Consider the following 18,230-nt stretch of genomic DNA (forward strand, 5'->3'; position numbering starts at 1 on the left):
GAAATCTGTGGATCCTCCAGAAGAGAGGGCCATGGGTGTTTACTCTACCTCCCTCTACTCTACCGCTACTCTGCCTCCGTCTGCTCTACCTCTACCCTACCCCTACTCTACCTCCACTGTACCTCCCTCTACTCTACCGCTACTCTTCCTTTCTCTACCTCTAATTTACTCTAGCTCTATTCTACCTCAACTTTACATCTACACCGCGCTACTCTACCTCTGCTCTACCCTACCTCCACTCCACTCTCCCTCGAATGTTCTTCCTTCCACTCTCCTCAGCATCTCCCTACTCTACCTCCCTCTACTCAGCCTCCACTCTACCCTACCTCTACTCTAACTTGACTGTACCTTCCTCCAATATCCTCTACCTCTACTCTTCCTTCCTCTACCACTAATTTACTCTACCTCTACCTCAACTTTACCTCTTCACCCCACTACTCTACCTCTACTCTACCCTAACTGTACTCCACTCTCCCTCGAATTTACTTCCCTCTACTCTCCTCGACATCTCCTTACTTTGCCTCCCTCTACTCTACCTCCCTCTACTCTACCGCTACTCTTCCCCTCGGTCTACTCTACCTCTACTCTACTCTACCCTACCTCTACTCTACCTTGACTATACCTCCCTCTTCTCTCCTCTACCTCTATACTCTACCCATCTCTACCTCTACTCTACTGTACCTCCCTTTACTCTACCTCTACTCTTCCTTCCTGTACCTCTAATTTACTCAACATCTGCTATACCTCAACTTTACCTCTACACCCCACTACTCTACCTCTACCCTACCTCTACTCTACCTCCACTGTACCTCCCTCTACTCTCCTCTACCTCTATACTCTACTCATCTCTACCTCCACTCTACTGTACCTCCATCTACTCTACCTCTTCTCTAGCTCAACTTTACCTCTACACCCAACTTCTCTGCCTCCACTCCACTCTACTCTACCTCTACTCTATTTCCACTCTACACTTCCTCTACTCTACCTTGACTGTACCTCCCTCTACTCTCCTCTACTTCTACTCCACTCTCCCTCGAATCTACTTCACCTCATCTCTAATTTACCTCCCTCCACTCTACTTCAACTCTACCCCGTCTACCTCGGCTGTACCTTCCTCTACTCTCCTCTACCTCTTCTCTACCTCCACTCTACCACACTCAACTCTAACTTTATTACTCCATTGTCAACAATATCAATATCAATTGAATTTGTCGATATAAAGAACCCACCGAGAATTTTGTCCATTCCTTGACATTTATCTGGGATCAATAAATTTGGTCAATGATAAGTCTTGATCGGCATCTTTGTGGCTCCGTCGTGGAAGTCCCTCGAGGAAACGTCAAAAAGGCAGGGGTACTGTTGCCACTGCTCAACGAACCTTTCCTCGGTTCCTTTGTTCCGCCTGATAGCAGCAACAGCGGCATCCCTCTTTCTCTTCGCCATGTTTACATATGTGCGCCAGAGAGCACTCTGTCTTCCTATTGGTCGACGTCAAGGAACACGTCATAGGACTTGTCAAACCAGGCAGGAAGATACAACAAATTTGAATATGCTAGACTGTTGCCGGGGTGTCGTGGGGCGTCCCAGACGTCAAATTCGCTGTTCTTCGGTTATGTTGCGCTACGTGGGGGTAAAGACGCCCAATTGTCGCTCCCGGCGTTCGTATCCGGGCCCGAAGCCGGATATTTGTCGGCGACAACAAAATCACGTCAAAATCTGGGTGAATTTGTGTAATCTGATCCCAGCATAAGGGGCTAAGCACTTGGCAGATGAGAGTGGCAGAGCGAGATGATAACAGGCACATTAGGAGAGGATACCAAAACCAAGCACTTCAACTGAAGCGATGGAAAGCCACGGCTGCCAAACAACGGTGGTGGGGGGCGGGTTCCCCCCCCCCCCCAACTCCATGGCGAGAAGTGAACAAAAGTGGAGATGGTGGAGATGGTGGGTCTGGTGGGGTCACCCGACGTGTCTGGCAGGCCTCTTCCGGAAGCGGATTTGACCCGGCTTCTTCTCGGTTTCTTATCACATTCCCTTGATATTGGGATTTTCGGACCACACACACGTAAACACTCGCATATCATAATACAGATCAAGCATTTGTAGAACAGCTGAATCCGTCGAAATCTGTAAGTCCGTCTCAAGCGACGCTTGACGCTGGCATTCCTTACTCCTTTCTTCTGTTCTCTCCCTGTCTGTCTGTCTGTCTGTCTGTCTGTCTGTTTGCAGTGATTTGCACTTATACATACAGTACATCACACATTCAAACACGTGACAAATCTCCTGCCATAGGATTCCTGTCTTATCTAAAAATAATAATAATCTTGTGAGTGAGGGTGTGTGTATATTCAGCGTGTATATATATATATATATATCTTTTGGTTTATCTGGCTCTGGCTTTCTCCCTTCCCATAATTGCCTTCTGGTGGCAACAGCTGTCGGGCACAAGAGCAGTAAATGGAGAGCAAAATGTCATCTCAACCCTCCCTCCGCAGCCTCGATAAACATACCTTCGTCATGGCTAACACCGCCTCCCTCCCTCCCTTTCTTATTTCCTCTCGCGCTCCCTGTCTTTGACACCCTCTCTCGTCCTTCCGCCCCGCGAAAACATATTGTCAGCTGCGACCGGCGGGTTTGCACACCCGCGCCCGGCAAAGATCGTGCGAGGCCCTGCGCGCCGAGGAGCCTTCGCACCGAGCTCACGCGTCCCCCATTGTTACTTCCTTCCCTGAGCGCCGGGCGGCTCCTGAGTGCAGCGTCCGTGTTTGGAAGGCAGAGGGCCTCAGCGAGTGATCCAGAGGGAGGGGGGAGGGAGAGACAGGCGGACGAGGGGGAGGGAGCCGCTGAGGTCCATCCCATGCACGCCGCCTCACGAGGAGAGCTAACGCTTAGTGGCATCCGTGGAAAAACCTGTTTTCTTTTTTTTGTAAGCTGCTGCTGATGAGAAAGACACGCCGACAGAGAGGGAAGAGGAGAAAGGAGGGGAAGACGGTGGGAGGGGGGACGTTTCTGTGTTGCGTGAGGTGTGTGTGTGTGTGTGTGTGTGTGTGTGTGTGTGTGTGCGCAGAAAGGAGGGTGTGCTCTGACCGGAATCGCCTCGGTTCAAAAGTGATCCTTTAATGTCTTTTCCTGCGTTCTTGCTGAGCGGGGCAGTTTGGTCTGAGGGGAAGTCCAAACTGAAACTCCGATTTATTCAAGTAGTCAAACCATCTGTGCTGCAGTGCAGAGAGTAGGGGTTGACGATGGCTGTAGTCAGTCATTAAAGGATAAAAAAAAAAACAATAAAACGGGATCTTCTTTTGAAGAACGTGAATAGAGTCACACGTGTCTGAATGTGTTTGTACGTGTTTTGAACACCAGTAATGTCACATTTTATTCCACTTTCTTCAATTGTCACAGTATATCCGAAGCATATACTACACCGCCGAGGAGGCGTGAGTGCTGGGAGTGCAAACGAGTCAAAAAAAGAAAAACATGCGAAAAACCTTGGTTTGCAACCATTTTTGCAGAACGACAAGACTGCCTATGTACAGCATATAGTCAGTTTCCCATTTTCAGAAAGGAGAAGGAGGTTTACTCCGTGGAAGAGACGGTGGCCGCGAACCTCGCCAAACACGTGCAAGTCCCTCTCTAGAGCCCGTGTTTGGTACGTCCTTTCTACGGGCTACTGTGGCAGCACGGCGGCCTCCTTGAAGCGTACCCGCTCCCTGTGCAGATCAAAAAACGGCTCATTCTAACATTACGGAAACACAACGGTTATTTTCATGGGATTCTACACAAATTAAAACATGCTTATGAATATCATATTCCGTTTCTGCCAAATCCATTCCGTAAATTCTAAACGCTGAGACGCTAAGACTTAATCGTTTCCCTGTTGTACTGCATTTAAGCGCCTTGAGAAGCTGCAGCAGTGCGGTAACTTTTCCAATGATAAAGTTATAATCATAACGCTGCATTTTAATTTTGGTAAATAAGTTAAGTTTTATTCTGCATATGCTTGTGACAGTTCTGTAGCCGTGGAGGTGGCGTTGTCCTTGATCCTCAGTTATTTTGCTTTCAGATGTTCTCAATTCGTATGTTAAATGTTTTTGCATCTGTTAAAACGAGAATCAAGTGTCGTCATTGTAATCCGTAAAGATGTGTTGTTGAAGAATGCAGCTTCTTGCTGTTTGATATGCTGTGCCTTCATAACGCCATTCCGTTCTGGCTGCTGCAGGAAGATAATTTCCCCCCGTGGGGATGAATAAAGTTCATCTAATCGTATATAATCAAATCTAATGTGATCATTGTATGGTGTTTCATTGTCAAGGCCTTAACTACAGGCTTCTCTATCTCCATTGCACATTTGCTTGCCGTACCTTCAATTAGTTAGCCATGCGGATGATGGGTGTATCGGATGTAGCTTGTACTCAGACAGCTAAATTGCGTTATAATGCCTTTGAAACGGAGAGCCAAGATGAAGGAAAAAAAAAAAGCGGAACAACTTTTAAGCAGAGCCGCGATTTTGATAGCCGGGTTCAAAAGATCCCGCTTGAAACCAGACGAAAACACGGCGGTTCATCAAAGCGGCCCCGGCCTCTCTCATCTGAGGCTTTTTTTTTTTTTTTTTTTTCTACGGACATTTCCTGAGCGCTAATTCACGCCGGAAAATATCCGCCTGTTTACAAGCCGCTGACGCAATGTTTTCCTCACGGGGCGGCGATGCAGGAGCAGGGGCGCGGGGATCTGTCTCCTCACATCCCCGCTGTCCACGCTGCACAGCTCCATTGGCTCGTCTAAGGCCCCTCATTAGAAGGGCCGCGCTCTCCCTCCCGACCCACTCCGGTCAGAATGCCGCTGCATTTCCGTTCTTTGCGCCGCCCGCCGGAGCCACCGCACGGTCGGACGGACACCGCGAGACGAGTTTTTTGCCCATTACTCGCCGGCCGAACGCACGACCTTCAGAGTGCCGTTTCATATGGCGAAACGGGGGAATAAGGGCGCGTGTGATGATCAAGAGATTTAGTTTGTCTTTGATAAGGAACACAAACGCGGTATTTCCCCGGCCAACAGTGACTGCTGAAAAGCTCAAGCCCATTCCGCCAACGCCGTGCTCCTTCCTCCTAACATCCCCGATCGACTCTGAAATGGCCCGCGGCCGAACACCCACTGGTGTTTTGCCTCCGATGAACAGACATTGAAGGGCTCCGCGGCCATGGGCATTGTCGGGCTTCAAATCCCGCCCCCCGCGGGCGACGAGCAGGGGAAATTACGTGCGGTTTGAAGCGCGGCCCCCGCCTCCAGCGCACTCTGATTAAGTCAACGGCGTTGGGGTTGGGGCGTGGGGGGGGCGCGCTGATGGACTTACCATATGTGAAGTTGACTTTAGGGGGCGACGCGATTTGCTTCACGCCGCCGCGGCACGTCGAGGCAGTTTCGTCACGTCCTGCCCTCCAGGTGTACACAAATAGAACCCGTTTGCCGGGGCGCTGGCGCCTGGCGTGAAGAGTTTGCCGGAGCGCAGTCGCAAAGCGGGAAACCAAATATGAAATTAGTCTGAAAGCACGGCGACAGCGGTGCTTTAGCTTACGCCTGGCCCCAAACAACAACACAGTTTTCTAATCCTAACCGATTGAAAATGTAAGAAACACCACGCATAGCAACATACACAGTCGTGACGAATTTTGCAGTTTTGTTCCTGTGGAGGAGCAACCATTTTGGCCAAAACAGATCTCATAAATCTTGCGCGATCAAATGTACGTTTTGAACATGTTTAGTATTTGAAATTTGCGATCGCTGTGCTCCCCCCCCCCCCCCCAAAAAAACAAAAACACTTGTAACATGACTCACACCACAGGAAAATAGTAATGAAAAAAAAAAAGCCCAAAATTGGCTTCATTATCTCGTAGGGTGTACCTCGCTGTACTAGATCATCAATTCCCGCTGGTTGCCACCCTCCCAACGCGGATCGCCTCCTCCTCAGCTGTGTCTATCTGGCTGAGGCATCCGATAGGACCCTCCATCCCCCCGCCGCCCAAATCTCACCCCCTACTCCCCGCCTCCACCCCTGCGACACGAGTCTGAAGTCAGAAAGGATGGATGTGACCCCGGCGATGCCCTTTCCGGGGGGGCCGGGAGGAAGTCATCTCTTGACGCCCCGGCTTTGTACGCCCGTCGGGTGGGCCCCCGATTGATTCCGATCGCTCCCCGCCCCCGCCGCACGTGCAGATAGCGTCAGGCCGCCCTTGATGCCGCCCTTGGGGAGGGCGGCCGACGAAGAAGCCCGCCATATTGAGCCCAGACGAGCCGGTGCCGACGACGGCCTTCACCAGCTCGGCCCGGTGTTTGTTTTGCGCTTCCTTCGCCTATTGTGTCATTTGTTTTTATTTGTTTTGGGGTTTTTTTTGTTTTTTTTTCATGCCCGAGCATGTGCGCCTCTTTTTGATTTCTTTCCCCTCTCTCACTCCTTTCCGGTTTACTGGAGATTTATTTTCCGCCTGCCGCCGCCGCCGCGCCGCGGAACTGAAGCCTGCCTCTCGTCCAAGAAATGGATGGTTACGCAACGGCCCACAGCCTGCTCTGTTTGACTGCCAATCTGCAGAGACAGGAGGGAGAGGGAGGGGAGAGAGAGAGAGAGAGAGAGAGGGAGGGGAGAGAGAGAGAGAGAGAGAGAGGGAGGGAGGGGGGGGGGGGCGAGAGAGAGGATGGTAGGATAAAACGTCACGCAGACAGAGGGGAGGAGGGAAGCTTATAACAGAAGCGTATAACACAACCAAAGGGGGAGAGGAACGAGTGAAACAACGACAGATATCGAAGTAGAGCACAATGAGAGAGAGGGAGAGAGAGGGAGGGAGATAAAGGGAAGTAAAATGGGAGCCCTCCCAGCTAAATGTTGTGGTTCCGGGCACGGCGCTGCGAATCTCCGCCCCCCCTCCCAACACACACACACCCTTCTCCACTTCCTCCGCCTCGTTTTTGGCTTTTGTCTCATCACGTTATTGGTTTTCGGCTTGGATTTGTTCTCTGTCGAAACTACCGACCAGCCACTTATTTAGAATCTGTCCACTTCCTCCTCCTCCTCCTCCTCCTCCTCGCATGTGAAGTATATCCTCTGACAGGCCTCTCTCTCCCTCTCTCCCTCCCTCTCTCTCTCTCTCTCTCCCCTCCTGAGGGCTGGAGAAGCAACCGATTAATTAATTAATTTTGCTCTTTAAAAATCACATCACCCGACTCTTCTTTGCGCTTCGGGCGCTTCGGCAGCGCAGAGGACCGGGGGCTGGGATGGCATTTCAGATGCCTGGCACCCGGATGGTTGGAGGGGTGTCGAAATGCACCCCCCCCCCCCCCCACACACACACACACACACATCTCCCCGCCAGCCCTAAGCGCGTTTGGCCGTTCAATTCAATTTCAATACGCAGGAAAAAAGGCAACACCGGCAACCCCGTTTCACCCCCTTTCTCCCCGGAGATTAGAGGGAGGTTTACAGCCGACTTTGAACCTCCAGTGGCGGTAATCAAAGGCGCAGACCTGGCCCCTCCGGTGGCCTTCCCCTCCTAAAGGTAACCTTCGCCGGGAACCGCACCGGGCGATTTTTTTTCCCCGGTAGCGCCCCGCCTCGACCGCGACGCCTGCGCCGGGAAAGGGGAGAAAAAGGCCGCCCCGGCTTTCATGTTTGCTCAGACGACAATCAAAGCGGAGGCAGGAAACCTGGAGGTCCCGTGTGGACCGACCCGTGACTACAAGCTCATCGCGCTCCCCACGTGTCTTACTGTACGGGCGCACGCACGCGCATCGCTTCTTTCATCTCCCCCCCCCTTAATCCATTTCTTTGATGTGCGATGCCCCGAGGGGTCTGAATGAAAAAACGACCGCCCCCCCCCCCAAAAAAAAAAAAACCCACAGAAAATCCTGGGTATAAAAGTCAGGCCCTCCTTCGGGGAGTGGCTTTTTTTCAAATCGGACCCCAGCTTCCAACGGAAAACAGTTTAAATGCAACATTAAGATTCGAAAGCCACTATTAGAGTCCAAGTGAGGTCAATTTGTTTTTTAACGAAAGCAAAAATAACAAATAATAAATAAATAATAATAATATATATATATATAAATATATATAAATAATATAATGGTTAATATGTCTGCTCTGTGTATGGTCTATGTAGTCATTTTAGTCAACATCTGCACTACCGAGAACATGTGAGCTAACATGTGATCAAAACACATCAAGTGTTAAGTGCTCTGCATATACAGTTTTGGCATTTTCCACTTTCCGGTCGACTGACGTTTTCACGTCTACTCAAATACGAACCAAATGTCAAACATTCATGTCATTTTCATCTCATTCCCGCAAATCTCACGATCGGTCAATCCGGACACTGAACGGTGCCGTGGGGTCGAGTGATCGCCGTGCAAGACCCGGACGCAATATTGATTTATGACGACATTGCCAATTTCACTTGCAGCCCCCCCCCCCCCCCCCCCCATGAGATCCAACACCATTTGCTTCCTTGTTCGAGGAAGATGTTGTTCTGTTTTTTTCAGGGGGCAATAGCAGGTCGTCCAAGCACTCTATTGAAACCGGTCTCATTTCATTACGAGACCACTTAGAGCACCCCACCCCTACAACACCCCCGCCGCCGCCGCCCTCCCTCCCTCCCTCCCTGGATCGAGTGCACCGCAGGGTTCCTATTTCACGACTGAGCGTTAATCTGCTGAGGTGGTCGCCAGCGTTTTTTGTTTTTTTTTGGTGCGGAGGAGCAGCGCTGGCCCGCGGGTCCATTTGGTCGGCAGTTTTGGCTTTGCTTCCGATAAACGGCCCTTTTTCGGGAGGGCCATTACGGCCGTAACAGGATGGGGGAAGGAACATTCAGCAGAGTCTAATTCTATTCAAGAGGGCAGAGCGAGCGGTAATATACCTAACTGGATGACGAAGGCCCTTAATTTAATGTGTGTATATCTGGGTGTGTGTGTGTGTGGTTGTTTACATGTATTTTTCATTTCTGACCACTTATTTGGGAATGATGGATGCGGCATTGGGACATGGTGGCTAAGGGTCACTACAGGGGAGATGGATTAGCCAAAGTCAGCTTCATTCAGCATTAGTTTGTTGGCGTTTTATTATTATCATTTGTATCATTACGCGCAATAAGGAAGATGCGATGGGGCCAGCCGCTGTAAACATTAGCTGTAAAATGGACAACCTCCCCCATAATGACCTGCATTCGGGTTTAACCGAGAGTGCCTCGATGCGGACGAGAGGCACCGCTGCAGGTTGACAGGAAATCACGTGGCCTCAGCAGCATTTCTCCCTGTGACGTAGCACACGGATTAAAAAAATAAATAAATAAAAAATGGAAAGGTTATTGATTAGAAATATATTCTGAAAGTCAATCGGCTCGCTAAAAAGCTTCACACAAAATTGTTGATTCATTCAATGAGTTAATTTATGAATTATTATATATTCAAATTAGTTCCTCACACATGTACATGGGGAGAGGACTCCTCCATGAGAAGTCCCTCTGGAAAGAGGATCTTTAAACCTTCTTTTATACAGTGTGACAAACGAGGGCATGTGTAGGTGTTGCAAGACAACCTTCCTCGTCAGTATGGGATCTGTTAAACAGCGTCTCTTCTTTGGACGTGACGAGCTTCTTCTTTCCCTTTGGGAGTAAGCACACTCTGGATAAGCGGGGACAGAGCCCTCTGTCCCCGGACGCGCCCGGAGCGGGGGGACAGAGCCCCCGTCCCCAAACTCGCCCGCAGGGGGGAATTCGGCGCGGGGAATTCCCATACTCCCCGTCAGGCTCCGAAGAACCCTTCCTCGGTTTCCTTATTCCAACCTTCTCAGTTTAACGAGAGCAAAACCTTTTTTTTGGGGCCGCTCTGGTTTAATTCATCTGTAAGGGCGGATAAGGACGCGTCTCTCTCCCTCTCTCCCTCCCATCCTCCCTCTCTCGATCCATCAGCCGTCGCCATAATCACCCGCGCAAAGTTTTGTGAACGCGGAATTTTCAACCACTTTTCCGAGGCGGGGGCGGTGCGCAGGCCCGTCAAGTGCGGTGCCGTGCGCCGACTAAAAGCAGCGAACGTTTGGAGGAAGAAATAAAATTAAAAAAGGAAAATGCGAGTCCCAGGGCGGGGGCTCGCAAGCTGAAATATTTACTCGTCTCTGTCTGCCCCCGCAGCTTGACTGGCAGCTTATTAGCAGAGCCGGAGCGGGGAAAAGAAAAGGGGTGTGTGCACGTGCTTGCGCACGTGCATATGTAGCTCCGTGTATTATGTATGAGTTCGGAGGTGGAGGGGTAATGTACAGTATGCGTATCGCTACTTTAATTGGGGAATGCGCTGTGCCCGCGTGTGTGTGTGTGTGTGTGTGTGTGTGCCTGCTCGCTCGCCCGTTTGTATCAGTCTGCGCCCTCGCCGTGAGTGAACCGCCAGCAACCCTGATAACAATCTGCTGTTCCCCGTCCCCCCAGCGTACAGTGGAGGTTCTGTAGGTTGTCGGTTGTCTCACCCAGACGGGCTATCGAAAGTGTAATCAGACAGGGGAGGCCATTTTGGCTAATCGATGGGGGGCATTTTTCCACATGATATATTCAGGCCGGATACTCCCTGACTATATATACGTCCGCCCTTTTGCCGAAAAGGCATCTCTTCTTATCGGGCGGTGTAAAACTGTCTCCGAGCCTGACCTCCCCCCTCCCACCCCTCTGCGTCATTCCCTTGTTCTTCCTCCTCTACAAAAGACGGAGCCTGAGGCTGACTGATTTCCAAACAGGAGAAATAATATCTGCCCTGCAATTGAACCCATCGACAATGCACAACGTTAGTGTAGAAGTACAGAAGCCATCTTCCGTTGTAATCCGATGGATCGGAAAGGGTGCAGATGTATACTGTACATCTAGGATTACCAGGCGTCTTCTTGATGGAGAACCGAATGGTTGGTGCGGTTGACCTGTTGACCTTTCGCCCGAAGAGCAGCCGCTCACGCTGCTGAAGCAGCACCGTCAAGTCGAGAGCCCACACCGCCGGTGGAGGAGGAGCGGCGCCCTCTCATTACCTTATCTTCCACTCGCCCTCAAGAGAACTCGTAGTCCCCGGCGACGACGACGACGACGGCGGCGGCGACTTCCTCATTGTCGAGAAACGCCCGACCTGAGCCAGATAAAAACGCGTAAAAAATAAATCCTTATTTTAATTGGCTTGGATGTACCGAATGCTCGGGGCCTACCGCGGTTGGAGATAGCGCCAATGAAACGGGACGTTAATGTCGCGTCAGCGGAAAAGGGAGAAGTCGTCGAGGCTTCCCCTCAAGCCGCGACGGCCGACAGAACCGAAACCCTCGGCCGTTGCCGTCCTGCGAAGTTACGCCCGACGCCGGCCTCGGTGAAACTCGCCTCGAGTCGAGTCAACTCGAGTGTGAGAGGGCAAGCCTTTCTTCAAATTTCCGAGCGGGACGCAGAAACGCGGTGTTGAAAAGTGAAACCGCCGCTAAATACGCGGTTTTGTGTCGTGGAGAAAAAAAAAGTTTCCGCTCGCCGAAGCAGTCTGTCGGAAGGGGCAGGCAGGGATGTCATCCGAGGCCCATCAGAGGCTATTTCCGTGCTGGACGCCCCCGATCTTTTGGAATGCTCGCGCTATAGCTTCCTACCTAGGCCGACACAGACAGGCAAGGCCGTCGGAGCGGTGGGTAACTTTTGAGATTTCCCCCGAAAAACCCGCGGCGCGAGCGTGGCCAACAGGGCCAGATTGCCTCCTTGGAAAACGAACGAAATTCGTGGCAAGACTCATTCGTGGCGAAACCAAAAAAAAAAAAAAAAAAAAAAGCCGTCATTCGGGGGACATGTTTGCGCCTCCTCCCTAGACTTTCTTGTGTGCACCACTTCAAAGATCGGCGAGGTCTCCTGTGCGAGCGTGGCTGACACGTGGAGGGAGGGGTGGGGGCCGGGGGTCTGGGCTACTTGTTTGAGAAAGAAAGAAAGAAAGGAAAAAAAAAAAAAAAAAAAAAAGGATCGATAGCGCCGTCTCCTCGCCTCAACCCACTTCAAACACCGCGTCTGGGCTGACGCCACAACCCTGAAAGGTTGAAGAAGAATCCAGCCTCCTTCTTTTTTCGCCTCCCTCTTTTTCTTCTTCTTAGAGAGAGAGAGAGAGAGAGAGAGAGAGAGAGAGAGCCCATGTCAGGGGGTTTAACTTTATCATGACGGCGGGGCCCTGAATGAACCTTCGCTTTATTGATAAGAAATCACCGGGAGGGCTTGGATGGAGCTGATAGGTGGATCGTTAGATGGATAGATAGCTAGGCGGGAAAGGTTCTTCATTTAACTTCCCGGAAGGAAGTTGCGGCTGTTGCGCAATTTCCCTCCGGAGATGAATAAATCCAGTTGCGATCTTGTAAAAGAAAAAAAAAGAAACGGGAGAAAAAAAAATGTAATCATGTAAAATGATGTGTGAGCAAATCAGCACTTTATTAATCCCCCAGGGTGAGAAATTTGGCGCTACAAGCGGCAGAAGTTGACACAACAGTGCGAGACATAAAAGACATAAAAGGCATAACAGCCAAGACATGGAAAATAATGCACGTGCGACGTGTGAATTTGTAGATCCTCTGCATATATTACGAGGGTGAGATCAGTCGATAAAAGCGGAGGCGGAACCAGAAAAAAAACAAAAAACAAAAAAAAAAAAAACGTTTTAGCCAAATTTCTGTTAGTTCGTAGAGGTAAAGCCGCAGCCCATGCCAGCCGGGTTCGGGTAAAACTCCAGTGAGTGCTTGGTTCATCCTGTACATTTCAACATCCGTCGTCCCCTGGATCTCCGTATTCCAAGCAAAATCCTAATCCTTCGAAATAAATCTGGCAAATCGAAGTATGCACGTTCGCATTCTTTATACTCTATGTACGTTATTCTCTTGCAGTAAACGATCCTGTTCGCGCGGAGACGGCTGTTCACTAAACAGTGGATCTCCTGGTCACGCCGGCACGCCGTCTGCGAGTGGCCATCTCCGGAGCTAAGCCCCCCGTTACCAGGGGGACGATAGGGCGGTCGACCGGCGCCCTCTCCCAATCCGCAGGCCGAAACCAAATGGCCGCTCGGAAGGAGGGGGAGGGAGAGAGAGAGAGAGCGAGAGAGAGAGAGAGAGAGCCCCAAAATCATCAAAATGATGAACTCGCCCGGCACAGAGACAAACAGACAAGAAAAACAAGGAGGGAGAAAGAGAGATGGAAAAGTCTAAATCAATATGCTTTTCATTACCGCTCCTGATTCACCAGTCTTTTTCGATTATATTTCTCCCCAGATCCGCAGACAAAGGAAGATAATTTTTGCCTTTTTCGCGCCTGCGTGTGTGTGTGTGTGTGTGTGTGTGTGTGTGTGTGTGTGTGTGTGTGTGTGCGCGTGTGTTTGTGGTCGCCCCCCTCCCCCCCGAAAATCTAATTACCGTCCTGCCCCGACGAATGGAAATAATAATCAGGCGACCTCCAGCAATGTTTTGATTCATCTCCCTGCACTCTCTCCTCCTCCGGCGTTCCAGGTGAAATTGATTTACTGACACAGGAGTGCAGCCAGAGCTAATTGGCCTAAAATAATAAATATTTAGCCCTGTCTTTTTAAGGGTGCTGGATGCATGAAAATCACATGAGTGCGGCGGAGCATTCCCATCATTACTGTTGTTCCGCTGACAGCGGGGGGGGGGGGGGGGAGCAGATTTCTTGATTAGAGTGAAGGTCAGAAATCTATACTACACCGGCTGTTTTGTTTGCCGGCGGCCCCCGGCGCGGCGCTAATCAGGATTTGAACGCGCGATGTGTCATTTCTGCCGCTAGGGGCCTCTCAATCAAGTAGAGGGGATAAAGGGGATATAACGCCACTGACAGGCGACCTAATGAAGCGGATCGTTACCTATATTAAAAATTATGGATTCCTCTGGGTTAGGGTTAATGTTAAAACTGTTGGAAACATTTGGGATGCTGTAAGTACACGACTCAACGATATATATAACATAGGTCTAGTTACTTTTAATGCGGAAAAGCTACATATTACTGGCTTGGAGGATGGAATAAGGTATCTCCCAGGCTCCCACCCCTTTCACTCTCTCGCATCATTTTAGCCTCAAAATCCACTTGATCCCATAATTTCCAAAGATACCCATGAGAAGAAGCAAGCTGAGATTTGGAGCGGTCAGACCCTCGAAAAAGGCAATGCACCTTTTTTCCCCCACTGACTTCCGTGCCGTCTGAGGTTTTTCGCGAGCGCCGTGTGGCCGTTGGACCAGATGCAGTTCCAGGCGCGTCGCCGCCCTTCCCCGTGACATGGAACGCAGCCCTCGCACTCTTCCGTTATTTTCGTCGGTGTTTTTCCGCTCGCACACCTCACACCCACGCCGGTGCGTGAGAAATAGCACGTGAGAAGCGTTCCCTCTCTCTCTGAAATCTGTATAGCCCACTCCCGCCCCCACCCCCGCCTTGGCCCCGCTCGCTCTCGTCAAAGCTGTTGCGTCGATATTCCCATCCTCTCCGGATCTGCTGGAGATCCTCGTCCTCCTCTTCCCCCGATTACGTGGGGGGAAAAAAAAACTTTTTTGGAAAGGCCCCTGCCTGCAACGCACGCTTTTTGGAAGGGACAGCCTTTTTTTTTTTTTTTTTTTTTACAGAAACTCAAGCTTTCAAAGCAGAAACCCCAGCTGGGGCTCAGGCGAACGCCGGCCCCCGGGTGCGGCATATTGGACATCTGTGGAAGGACGGCGGCGGAATGATTTTAGATTTATTTATTATTTTGTTTTTGATGGAAGCTCAAATCAGTGTGTTTTCCAACGGGGCGATGAGAGCTCCTTGCGCTTCCGTGTATTGTGCAGTGGCCAATTATGCACAAGGTTTACATGGGAGTGTCAGTGCCAGCGCCTGCCTTTTTTAGAGGGTGTGAAAAGCAGGTGGAGTGTCCTCGACGGCTGTGAGCGCCCCCCCCCTCCTCTCGTGGGAGCCTTGCCCGATCTTCTCGCAAATCGTTCCTGTTCCTCCACCCCAACCCCCCTCATGAGTTTCTGTTTTGTTTTGGGGTTCTTTTTGTTTTTTTTCCTGCTGTTTGGACGCCTGACCTCTTCAAAGCTTGGCTCGTCGCGCGGCGATAATTAGTCGGCGCTAAAATAGTAAATGCGGCTCGGAGAAAAGCACAAGAGCCATGCGAGGGGCCCCGCTCCGCCGGGAGAGAGGAAGCGAACGAGGGGAAAGAGAGGGAGAAAGAGGCGCGGCGCACGCCACGTGCGTCTGTTCGTACGCGTGCATTTCCGAGTGTGTGTGCGCGCGCGTGTGTGTGTGTGTGTGTGTGCGCGCGTGCACCCAGCTGAGCGCGCTTTGCTGATGCAATTATTATTATTCTTTTTTTTTTTTTTTTTTTTTTATCGAGGGCAGACAGAAGCCGCAGAGACAGACAGCCTACGGGGGTTGAGAGCGGTTTTGCTGTGTGCTCCCGTTGCGCGATGCTAATCACGAGCCATCGCTTCCGATTCACCAGGCTCACTGGACCCACCTACCGAGTCCAAAGCCCAGCCTCACAGCAAAAAAGACGGAAATTCCAACGGATTTTGGATTGTAGAAATGTCCTCGGCGTTCAGCGGATGCCGGCGACGCGCCGACGCAGATTTTGTCAGCTTGCCCTAGTTTTCATGCGACGCAGCAGGGGCAGCTGAAGTTTGCCGTGGGTTTGGCAGAAGCGAAGCGCCGTTGTGACAACTTAAGGCTTGTGCTCTGGCTTAACTTAACTTTGTGACCTCAAGTTGGACTGCGAGTTGAATTTGGCTTTTCTGCAGCGTAGACTACAATACTTCACGGCGGTGTATTCCCACTCGAGCTGGAGGAGATCTTGTCGGTGCTTCATCAGGTCACTGGATACAACTCCCATACAAACACCCCGGCTCCTTCCACACACGTTGGTTCCATATGCATCCACTATCAACTGCTTCCATCCCAGCTTTTGGAGGGCGCTTTTTTCTTATTTCAAGCTATATGCTATTTGACCTCATATATGTATGCTTGTATGTGTTTGTGACAAATAAACATCTCGAATCTTGAATCTATAAGCTAAATTTCCATGCCTTGTCATCGAAGCCGCAGCAGCAGAACGTTCAACTTCCATTGTGACTCATATTGGTGTTCCCGTGCGGCAGTGCCTTTTCCCCCTCAAGTGTACCGTGGCGGCGCGCCAACACTCAGTCATTGCCGGCTTACGTCATGTCGATGCTCGTCGCTCGTTCATTTTCGCTTGTTCAATTCCGATTTCAATTCCACCCTTATCTCTCCCCCCCAACAGCTGGGACGACCTACATCTTCGGGCGAGGCGGAGCCCTCATCACGTACACCTGGCCGCCCAACGACCGGCCGAGCACGCGGGCAGACCGGCTGGCGGTGGGCTTCAGCACGCAGCTGAAGGAGGCGGTTCTGGTCAGGGTGGAGAGCGCCAAGGGACTGGGAGACTACCTGGAGCTGCACATAGTAAGAAAACCGCCTCTGGGCGTCTGGGGGAGGTGGCGGGGGTGGAGTAGGGGTGGAGGGGGAACAAGAGGGATAGTTGAATGAGGAGTAGTTGGACGGTTGCCAGGGAACACTCGGGGCTAAACGGCCATCCTCCACACGGTGTCAGAAGGGAATGAACGGTCGAATGGATGCTTAGCTTGTCGGGGACATAATGTGGCGAGCGTTCTTTGGGTGCGGTCAGGTGTAAATGGCGCTGGAATCGATCCACGTGAGGTCCACAGGTAAACGATGAGTGATGGCAGAATCTTTACCTTTTCCGGCCTCTGTCGGACTGGTTATTAGGCCCATTTCTATCGTTATTACTTTCATATGTTAGGCTAAAGGGCCATTTTAAATCCAGCCCTAATGACAACTTTAAATGGCAATTATGGGACATGGGGCATTTAAAAAATGCATTAATGCAGAGCTCTAACTGTCTCGTTGACCCCTCTGCCCCCACCGCCTGCTATTACATTCAGAGTGCGTATTCATTTTAATGGCCGCCTTTGTCTTGATTACCAACTGAGGCCAAACCTGGCAGCTCTGATCCACTCATCATTCCAATAGTCACACACACACCAGCCCAGATTGCTCCTATATGAGACATGGCCTTGCCCTGTACGTTTTTTCCGGACATCTTTAAAAGCCCTCAGCGATCAAATACAGGAATAAAAAAGCCCTACACTATCTCCACTTCAGCCAGCCCAGCTTTTTTTGCCACTCCTCACAGATGAATGGACTCGCGTCCATTGACTCAGACACATCACTGTGTGTGTGTGTGTGTGTGTGTGTGTGTGTGCGTGTGCGTGTGCATGTGCGCATGTGTGCATGTGTGTGTGTCTATACGAGAACGAGAACTTATGTGTGGGCTCAATCACACCACTCCCATCTCCCTGTGACCCCAATTTGTTTGGGCTGCCGGTGCCTGGAAGCGACAGGAACACAGTTGACCCACGGGTCGGTCCTCATCTGACGCTCTCAGAAACTGGAGGGGCAACTGAGGGAGGGTTCACAGGAGGGAAGGTAACGCTGACCAAGATGGCACTTCCCCCGAGCCGTGCGCTTTTAAGCGGCGGAGGCCCGATTTCAAAGCTCTAACGATAACCCTCGAACCGTAATGGTAGTGATGAAAGATTCAAGTTGTAAACAAAAGTGCCCAAATCAATAATGCAGAGGGGCCAGGGCGGTGATGAGCTTAAGGGGGCGGACTACCGCATCTAAGAGCAGAACTTGTAAGGTCAACTTTTTTTTTCTTTTTGGCACAGCAGAGAAAACAGAACTTTATGTGATGCGCTACGTATAGTTACCCACTTGGTTGGCTTGGAGCCCTGGAATTAGGTAGTTAGTGAGGTGAGTCAGGGTTGCCCAAAGTACACACAACTGTGGTCTGATCTGTTCTAAATCCAATTTAAGACACACGCTTCAACGTCACTCGTGATCCCTCATCAGCAATTCCCACACTCTCTCCGCTTTGGAGCGCGCGCATTCGCCATCGAATTTCGCCGTCTTTCCCTCATCGCTCGCTTTTTTTTTATTCCTTTCTTTGGTCTCTCTCTCCCCCCCCCCCCCCCTCTCTCTCTCTCGCCTCTCCAGTTCACATCAGTGCCTCAGACACGCCAGCCCTGCTCCTCGGCTCCCCATTGCAATTACATTTCATTTGCTGCCGTTCCTCCCGAGTCGTTCCCTGAAATGACTCTGCTCAGCCCACAGTGGGGTGCTGGGGCCCCGTTAATTATGCCCGTCGCC

At 51.0% G+C, this 18,230-nt stretch overlaps 1 protein-coding gene across 1 annotated transcript in view; it reads left to right on the top strand.

Moving 5' to 3' along the window:
* Positions 1–18,230, top strand: part of nrxn2b (neurexin 2b) — a 677,945-nt gene that overhangs the window by 562,154 nt on the left and 97,561 nt on the right. Inside the window, exon 17 of the mRNA XM_080022852.1 lies at positions 16,282–16,463. Within this exon, the coding sequence (XP_079878978.1) occupies positions 16,282–16,463 (182 nt within the window). The remainder of the gene's footprint in view (positions 1–16,281; positions 16,464–18,230) is intronic.

This window comes from Zeus faber (genome assembly GCF_960531495.2).
Source record: "Zeus faber genome assembly, chromosome: 22".
Classification (NCBI taxonomy): Eukaryota; Metazoa; Chordata; class Actinopteri; order Zeiformes; family Zeidae; genus Zeus; species Zeus faber.